The following is a 9,849-nucleotide window of genomic DNA, read 5'->3' as shown; positions in this document are numbered from 1 at the left end:
ACCAAAGAAATTTTTGTGACAACAATGACAGGCAGATCTTATAAAGCCGTGCCTAGCAAACTACTGTCATGATTTTAAGAGTTTTTACTTTCTTCTGTGGGCTCAGCAAAGGCCTGCCAAAGTTCGGAGGCATATTTAATGAGAAGCAATGGAAATTAAACAAATGTATACATAGTTATCTATGTATCTGTGTGTTTCTATTCATCATCTGCTTGCATGGGGATGAGGCCAACCAGGGAGGAAGCCCCAGCCCCTGCCATGGGTGTGACCTCAGGTGGGTGGCCAAGTTTTCCTCTGGGCGGAGGAGGGGGCAGAGCCAGAGCAGCAGGGGCGGAGCCAGAGCAGCAGAGGCGGAGCCAGAGCAGCAGAGGCGGAGCCAGAGCAGCAGGGGCGGAGAGGGCAAGCCTGGTCCCCGGAAGCCTGTGGCAGCTCCTTCAGCTGTGGAGACACCTCAGGATGGATTCTAGGGACTGTGATGCAGCGGCGGAGCCAGGGCCCCCTGCCTGTTCCTATGTGGCCTCCTGGTGGGCTATGGTCCTGAGGAACCTGCGGTGAGTGTACTTGATTGGTCAGTCACCTTCACGGCTCCTTAGTCCAGTTCTAGGCATGGGGAAGGCAGTTGCTTGAACCTGTCTATGGTTCTCCTAAGTTTGGAGCGCACTGAAACTTTAGGGCTGGCTTTGGGATGGGGGGACTTTGTGACTTCCATATTCTTGCTGACTCCTGAGTTATTGAAGATAGATTTATCCCAGTGTTCAAATCCTACCTAGTCAAGTTTGACATTATAGAAACGTATAAGGGCTTTGGAAACGAGACTCCAGAAAGATGGTTTCTCTTATCTGCTCAATTTACAACTCTACCAGATGAATTTAAATATTACTAATAGTAGAGGCAGCTATAACATATGATGTGCTGTAATCAGAGGTGCAATCTTTTCAGGTCAAAGGCCTGTGTAGGTGGAGAAAGATACCTGGCTCCTCAGGTATGGGTTCCCAGGTGTGTATTTAAAGGACTGGCTGACTTCTGGATGTATTGAAATCACTATGTATGTATGGGGTTACTTGTGTAAATCCTGGGTTTGAAGCATTGGGCCCAGAAGCAGTGTGTATCCTGCTTGTTTTGTTGATATTGGTAATCTTGTGACATTTCTTCTTTCTGTTTCATTTTATTTTGTGTTAGTTATAAGTACTCCCGGGTCATAGCTACACCCAAGAGATGTCACTTTGGAATGCCCCAGGGATAATGACCAATAGAACCCTTTGTTGTCCTGTCGCCCAACCCCCAGCCCAGTGCAGAGGCTAGAGAGTGGGTAACATCACATTGTTCCGGTTACCTACACTTTATCCCTTGACTTAAGAGTCCTCCCCTCCCACCCACCCTCACCCCATTCTCTCTAACACCAGTGGCTAGTGGTTTAGCCCTCACGAGGCAGGAAAGAGCTTCTCTTAGCTAGACCATCAAAGTGACAAGTCACAGTCCATTTTGCTGAAAACAGAGTTGTTGATAGGATCCTCTGCTGTGTGCATCACTAATTAGTAAAAAGCAAGTCTCCAGAGACTCAAGAAATGCGTCCCCAAAGAATGGCCTGCTGGTGCGTTTCTTTAACTGAGCACTGAGCAGGGGAGCATTGATCTAAAGTGAGTTCGGCTGAGGCACAGACCCAGTTCCAGCATCCAGTCTTTTTGCTGTTTCTTAGAACCAAGGGAGTTCAGATTCACCAGTGTCCCCAGGCGCTGAATGCCCAGCCCTGTATAGCACCACGTCTGAGGTGATATGGTGTGAGGCGGAAGGAGATCACTTAATCAGCCACTATCTGCAGGGACAGAGTTTTAGTTGGCTTTCTTTTGCTGTGATATAGAACACCATGACCAACAGCAAGTTGGGGAGATCAGGGTTTATTTCAACTTACAGCTTGTAGTCTATCACAATGAGAAGTTAGGGCACAAACTCAAGGTGGGAACCTGGAGGCAGGAGCTGAAACAGGCCATGAAAAAGTGCTCCTTACTGACTCGTTCTTCCTGCTTTTAAAAGTATGCAGGCCCACTGGCCCAAGGATAGTACACCCTAGTGCTCTGGGCCTTGCTACACCAGTCATTATTCACCAAGAAAATGCCCCACATAAATGTTTACAGACAATCTAATGGAAGCACTTTTTTTTCAGTGATTTCTTTTTTTATTATAATTTTTTATTTTCTATATTCTTTGTTTACATTCCAAATGATTTTCCCTTTCCCGGTTCCCCCCCTCCCCATAAGTTCTCTAAGTCCTCTTCCCTCTGCCCGTTCTCCTATCAACTCCCTCTTACTTCTCTGTCCTGGTACTCCCCTACAATGCTGGAACAAGCCTTTTCAGGATCCAGGACCTCTCCTTCCTTCTTCTTGGGAGTCATTTGATATGGGAATTGTGTCTTGGGTATTCAGAGTTTCTGAGCTAATATCCACTAATCAGTGACTATATTCCATGTGTGCTCTTTTGTGACTGGGTTACCTCACTTAGGACGATATTTTCCAGATCCAACCACTTGCCTAAGAATTTCATGAATTCATTGTTTTTAATTGCTGAGTAGTATTCCATTGTGTAAATATACCACATTTTCTGTATCCATTCCTCCATTGAGGGACATCTGGGTTCTTTCCAGCTTCTGGCTATTATAAATAGGGTTGCTATGAACATAGTGGAGCATGTGTCCTTATTGCGTGCTGGGGAATCCTCTGGGTATATGCTCAGGAGTGGTATTGCAGGGTCCTCTGGAAGTGTTATGCCCAGTTTTCTGAGGAACAGCCAGACTGATTTCCAGAGTGGTTGTACCAACTTGCATTCCCACCAGCAGTGGAGGAGTTTTCCTTTTTGTCCACATCCTCGTCAGCACCTGCTGTCTCCCGAGTTTTTAATCTTAGCCATTCTGACTGGTGTAAGGTGAAATCTCAGGGTTGTTTTGATTTGCATTTCCCTAATGACTAATGATGTTGAACATTTTTTAAGGTGCTTCTCAGCCATTTGAAGTTCTTCAGGTGAAAATTCTTTCTTTAGCTCTGTACCCAATTTTTTAATAGGGTTATTTGGCTCTCTGGAGTCTAACTTCTTGAGTTCTTTGTATATATCGGATATTAGTCCTCTGTCAGATGTAGGGTTGGTGAAGATCCTTTCCCAATTTTTTGGTTGGCATTTTGTCCGCTTGACAGTGTCCTTTGCCTTACAGAAACTTTGTAATTTTATGAGGTTCCATTTGTCAATTCTTGATCTTAGAGCATAAGCTATTGGTGTTCTATTCAGGAACTTTCCCCCTGTGCCCATGTCCTCAAGGGTTTTCCCCAGTTTCTTTTCTATTAGTTTCAGTGTGTCTGGTTTTATGTGGAGGTCCTTGATCCACTTGGAGTTGAGCTTAGTACAAGGAGATAAAATGGATCAATTTTCTTTCTTCTGCATGCTAACCTCCTGTTGAGCCAGCACCATTTGTTGAAAAGGCTATCTTTTTTCCACTGGCTGGTTTCAGCTCCTTTGTCAAAGATCAAGTGACCATAGTTGTGTGGGTTCATTTCTGGGTCTTCAGTCCTATTCCATTGATCTACCTGCCTGCCACTGTACCAATACCATGCAGTTTTTAACATTATTGCTCTGCAGTATTGCTTGAGGTCTGGGATACTGAATCCCCCGGAAATTCATTTACTGTTGAGAATAGTTTTAGCTATCCTGGGTTTTTTGTTATTCCAGATGAATTTGAGAATTGCTCTTTATAACTCTATGAAGAACTGAGTTGGGATTTTGATGGGGATTGTAAAAGCAATATACAGCAAACCGGTAGCCAACATCAAACTAAATGGAGAGAAACTTGAAGCAATCCCACGAAAGTCAGGGACTAGACAAGGCAGCCCCCTCTCTCCATATCTTTTTAATATAGTACTTGAAGTTCTAGCTAGAGCAATTAGACAACATAAAGAGGTCAAAGGGATACAATTGGAAAGGTAGAAGTCAAGCTATCACTATTTGCAGATGATATAGTATACTTAAGCAACCCAAAAAACTCCACTAGAGAATTCCTACAGCTGATAAACAACTTCAGCAAAATGGCTGGTTATAAAATCAACTCAAGCAAATCAGTAGCCTTCCTATATGCAAAGGATAAGCAGGCTGATAAAGAAATTAGGGAAATGACACCCTTTACTATATAAAGTATCTTGGGGTGACTCTATCCAAACAAGTGAAAGATCTGTATGAGATGAACTTCAGGTCTCTGAAAAAGGAAATCGAAGAAGACCTCAGAAAATGGAAAAATCTTCCACGCTCGTGGATTGGCAGGATTAGTATAGTAAAAATGGAGGCACTTTCTTAATTGAAGTTCCTCTTTCTAGATAACTCCAGCCAAAGTCAAGTTGACAAAAAGCCTAACCCAGACACGTTCCGGATGAGTGTACTTATGTCAAAAGTTCATCTGACACAGGTACTACCTGAGGTGGATGGAATGATGAGAGTAAATCCTAAAACAGGATAATGTAAAATATTCCCAAGAAAGATGCTGAGAGGAGGAAGGCTGGCAATCAGGCACGTCAATGGATAGCTCGAAGTACGACAATCAGGCATCGTTACAGCCAGCTCTCGCAATGAGATAGGTGATCTCTAACAGCCCAACAGACATTCCTGCGCATGAGTCACGGGTCCAATAAATGCCTCCCTCTCTCAGAGGCTTCCTGTTCCCCCTCCCACTAAACCTCTCACGTGGGACCTGCTACATAGTATGGTTTGTTTCGATTAACAAACATAGTAGTTCTTTTATTTTTTATTTATTTTTATTTTATTTTATTTTTTTCCCCGAGACAGGATTTCTCCATATAGCCCTGGCTGTCCTGGAACTCACTCCGTAGACCAGGCTGGCTTCGAACTCAGAAATCTGCCTGCCTCTGCCTCCCAAGTGCTGGGATTAAAGGCGTGCGCCACCACCGCCCGGCACACCGAGCAGTTCTAACAAAGCCTAAAGGCTGTTCTCCTCTTAGCTTGGCCAGTGAACTAAGTCATCACATGTTTGCATCACCGAGAGTAAAGAAAATGGGCAAAAATCCCCGAGCTTGCAATCAACATTAATCATGTTGATTAATTTTCAATTAGAGTGAAAACATAAATAAGGTAAAGATGAAGCTCTCACGTCCCCACTGCCCCCTCCATTGCTACTTTTTCCCTTGTAAAGAAAATGCATCTGTCAGCCATCACCATATGGGTCAGCAGCTACTGGCTGCGCTTGGCCCTGTGCTAGACAGACAGGGATATCAAAGAAGTCGTGTTATGCTACATGGTTCTCGAGACCCGGCACACAGTGAAGAAGATGGGCACCCAAGGGTCCCTCTGCTCATGAGTGCGAAGGGTGGAGAGGAAAAGAGGAAGAAGCGTGGTGGGAAGGAGGGTGTAGACCGGCTGTCAGCAAGAAACACCTGAGTGCACGCAGGTTGCAAAGTGATGGACCCTGGAGAGGGTAACCGGGTACCCCCTGAGCAGCACATGTTGGGATGGAGGTGTAACATGTCTTAATATTTGGGAGAGTTGTCTGGCTGAATATTATCTGATCTGGGTCCCCAAAGGCTGGCTTGTGGACCCTCTGGACAAGAACGGGTTGCCCCATACAAGGTCCAGCAAGTTTTCACCAGGAATAATCACCCAGCAAGGTCCTCTGGCCCCTGGGAGGCACCCTGTGTTTGCAGCTGAGGCTGATCAAAAGGCAGGTGAAAGAACACCCAGGTTCCAAGGTGGATGTTTGATGTGGCCAGCCTAGAGCCAGGACAGTGGCCGGAAACTATCTCCCCTGCGCAAATCAGGTCTGTTAGCCAGTGGTGACTTTTGATCCTCTGCCGATCTATGGGAAATCAAATTGACAACCCCCTCATTAAAAGAAGCACCTTTGCATTATTGATGTTGGGGGAACAGGTCATTCTCTTCTTTTCCTGCAGAGGCTCTCACTGAAGTGCCTTGAGCTATTTGAGAAAAAGGTCCTGTATAAATTATTCCTTTCAAAAGAAAAAGAAAGAGACATATTTCCTTCCAATGCCTCTGCTCCCCAAGCAGACAGACCTTCAAAAGGTAACTTAGCAGGAGACTACCCTGCCTACCTTCAAAAGATAACTTAGGGGGTGCCCTGAAGGCAAGGCAGGGATGTGGGATGCAGGGATGCAGAGACAGTTAGCAGGAGGCCGCCTGCTGGAAGAAAGCCTGCCCTCACAGACTCCTGCTCCCTCTGCCCCTGTCGCCTTGATCTGGGGCTCAAAGCAGGGCCTCGGGCTGGGATTTTCATCTCTAAAACAATGCCCTGCCCTTCCTGCTGCCTTCAAGGAGGTTTCTTTAGACTGTTATGAAACAATCCTCTTCATGTCTTTCTGGCTGGTTCTGTGGGCAGGCGGTCGCCCATGTGTGATATATTTATTTGAAAAGCTACCAGTTCCTTGGAGCTTACACAGTGTTTCCAGCACTGGGGACACATCCAAAATCCACGATTCATCATCTCTCTTCAGGCATCTTTTGGATATAGTTAGGTGCTTTGTTTTTTTTAATTCATCAACACTTGAGGGAGAATTGTTTAGCAGTTTGGCCATTTCCATAACAGAAGGCTCCTGTGAGCACAGGGGCAGACAAAGGGGGGAGAAGCTAAGGAGGTAGGAGGGAGTACGAATATCATTCATTCCCTGGGAGCAGAATGTTGGTGGAAGCCTGCATCGATCTTCTTGGGGTCCTTGTTTGGGGTCCTCTTTGCATGCACAGAAAGTACGTAGAACTCAATGGGTCTGCAACATCTTGTTGGAGATCAGGGCAAAATTCTGGAGTCAAGCAGACTTGGGGACCATGATTCATTGTGACCTGGGAAGGAGGGAGTCCTGACTTTTGACCTTCCTCATGCAAAGCAAGGTGACGGCAGTTACCACCTGTGACTCGTGACTCCTGTAGCAGAGGGATCAGGATGACCAGCAAACAACATTACAGTAAGCAAGTAGTGCTGACCAGTTACCGTGGGGGACCAGTAATGTGGTTTGCATAACAAGTGTGACAGGGAATGGGGGCGTACTTCTCAAAAGTAGGACCCAGGTCTTGAACTTCATGAAAAACCCAGCTCCAGACAGAGGTGGCCTTGGTGGACAGTCATCATTGGGCTGCCTTGGCTTTTGGCTTCAGGAGTTTGTGCTGCAGAGAACAATAAAAGAAAGATGCAGGGGCCCAAGAGCCACTCATGGTATATTCATATACATACATGCTGGCAACACACACACACACACACAGCTCTGAGTGAGCAGCCACTAGAACCACACTCTTCCGGCTGGCTCTCAGAAAGAACCTGTGGAAGAAGACCCCACCTTTGAGAGAAGAAGGACCCATGAGAAGCAGGGACAGGAAAAGACCCCAAGGGGCTTCAACAGAGCTAGAGACAGGGCAGGGTAGGGCAAGATTGGAGCACATGCATTTTCCGAGCTAACGGGGCTATGAGCTGAGGTAGGTATCACTTGAAGCCCTGCCTAAGCTGTCTGAAGCTGTCTGTGTTCAACTTTGGTGTCCCAGCCAGGCCTCCTATGGACTGTTCACTCAGTTTCGGGGTCATAGCTTCCCTCCCCGTTCCAGCCACACTTGGCTTTTGCAGGCTTTGCTCTGCTGATGGCCTTCCTTAGCTGGCTGACCCTCAGCGCCACTCTACACACGTACCTGCAGCTGTTTGAAGGATTTTGCTCACATGCCAGGGTTAGCCTCTGGAACTGGATTTGAATTGTTGTTGTTTTTCAGGGCAGGGCTTCTCTGTTAGCTTGGCCGTCCTGGAACCTGCTCTGTAGACCAGGCATGCCTCTGCCTCCTGAGTGCTAGGATTAAAAGCAGTCACCACCACCGCCGCTGCCGGGCTGGATTTGAATCGTAAGAGAAAAACAAACCAAGACAAAACTTGGGCTGATCTTGAAAAGTTTATTCCTCAATATTTTTCAGGCTTTTCCCACGTTCCTGCTCAGCACTTGGAAGAAAAATAGCTGCTGAATACAGAAGCTTCACGAGTAAATCCTTCAAGGAACACATTTTCCCTCCTCTGATGAATATGCTGGTATATTTTAATTTTTGTAAGTATGTACTGTACATAATTATCCCTACATAAATTCTCCCCAGTAGAGAACTCACTGCTCTTAAGGCCACGACACAAGAAAAACATTTGTTCCAAAATCCTGGCTAGACTCACATGGTCAGAAACCTACTATATTGTATCCAAACTGCTATAAAATGTGTGTATGTGTGTTTGTGTATGTGTGTGTGCACCCGTCTTTGTATGTATGTGTGCATGTGTGTGTATATGTGTGTGTATGTCTCTGTGATATTCCTGTGCTCATGTACATGTGTGTGCCTAAGATTGTATGTATGTGTATATATGAGTATGTAAGCATATGCATATGTGTGTATGCATATCTTTCTGTATGTCTGTGTATGTACGTGAGCATTTATGCATTTATGTTTATGCATGTGTATGTATGTGTATGTATATAAGTACTTGTATATATATGTGTATGTATGTATGTGTGTGTATATGTGTATGTGTATGTGTGAGTATATGTGTGTATGTATGTGTATGTATGCATATGTGTGTATGTGTGTATGTGTGAGTATATGTGTGTATGTATGTGTATGTATGTGTGTATGCATGTGTATGTATATGTGTATGTGTGAGTATGTGTGAGTATATATGTGTATGTATGTGTGTGTATGTATGTATGTGTGTATGTGTGTATTTGTGTGTATGTGTGAGTATAGGTGAATATATGTGTGTATGTATGTGTGTGTATGTATGTATGTATACCTGTATGCATGTGTGTGTGTGTTCATTCTGGGTGTTCTCCATCAGTCTTCCCTTGATGAAGACTACTTCCAGATCTGGCTAGTCTCAGTAGTTTACCCAGAGAATTCTATGTTTTTTCCCTGTTGCTAAGGTTTTCAGCTGGCTGCCATGTCTACCCATTTTCTTTATGTGGGTGTGGTGGGCCCTAACTCTTGTTCTTGTGCTTGTGTGGCAAGCAAACATTTTATGCACTGCACCAGCACCCCGGCCCTCTGGCCATTCTTCCTAACCTGTGTCAATTATAGAAGTAAGAGAGATACACAGAGAGGAACGAAGACACACACACACACACACACACACACACACACACACAGAGAGAGAGAGAGAGAGAGAGAGAGAGAGAGAGAGCATAGATTGATTTGTATCCCACTCTAGAGTACTGGGCCCTAGCTCTCGGAGCCACGCCCTCTCTTGTATATCAGTATTTGCTATATTTTGCTTTATAGCTTATGATAATGACATTCTCTTTGAATTTATTTTTGCCCTTTTCTATTTACCTTTTTGGAGAAATGATTTCTTCTGCTTTCAGCTCCAGAAAAGGTGAAGATTGCATCAACTCGTCTCTTGCTTAGCTCGCAGCTTAGAACTAACTGCTTATAGCAGTGGTTCTCAACTTGTGGGCAACCCCTTTGGGAATAGAGCAGCCCTTTCACAGACCACTGGAAAACACAAATATTTACATTATGACTCACAACTGTAGCAAATTACAGTTATGAAGTAGCAGTGAAATAATTTTATGATTGGGGTCACCATGATATGAGGACTATTAAAGGCTCACAGCATCAGGGAGGCCGAGAACCACAGCTTACAAAGGTGAAGCTTTTCTAAAGACTGTGATGAACAGACGTGGCACCTGACGCTGTGGACTGACTGAGATTTCTGCCTTACAGTTAAATTCCCCCTTCTTGTGGATCTAAAGAGACCGGAGACAAAGATCGCACACACAGTGAACTTCTTCCTCAGGCCTGAGCCTGGGGTGCTGCTTGGCATCTGGTGAGTGAGCTGACTGGTGA

General features: G+C 45.1%; 1 protein-coding gene across 1 annotated transcript in view; it reads left to right on the top strand.

Annotated features, from left to right (window-relative positions):
* Nucleotides 1–456: 456 nt before the first annotated feature.
* Abhd12b (abhydrolase domain containing 12B) overlaps nucleotides 457–9,849 on the top strand; it is a 33,602-nt gene continuing 24,209 nt past the window's right edge. Inside the window, exons 1-3 of the mRNA XM_052186797.1 lie at nucleotides 457–551; nucleotides 7,942–8,069; nucleotides 9,727–9,829. Of these exons, the coding sequence (XP_052042757.1) occupies nucleotides 457–551; nucleotides 7,942–8,069; nucleotides 9,727–9,829 (326 nt within the window). The remainder of the gene's footprint in view (nucleotides 552–7,941; nucleotides 8,070–9,726; nucleotides 9,830–9,849) is intronic.

The sequence above is a fragment of the Apodemus sylvaticus genome, chromosome 6, assembly GCF_947179515.1.
Source record: "Apodemus sylvaticus chromosome 6, mApoSyl1.1, whole genome shotgun sequence".
Lineage (NCBI taxonomy): Eukaryota > Metazoa > Chordata > Mammalia > Rodentia > Muridae > Apodemus > Apodemus sylvaticus.
Note: the sequence above shows the minus strand (reverse complement) of the source record. Positions and strands in the feature narration are given on the sequence as shown.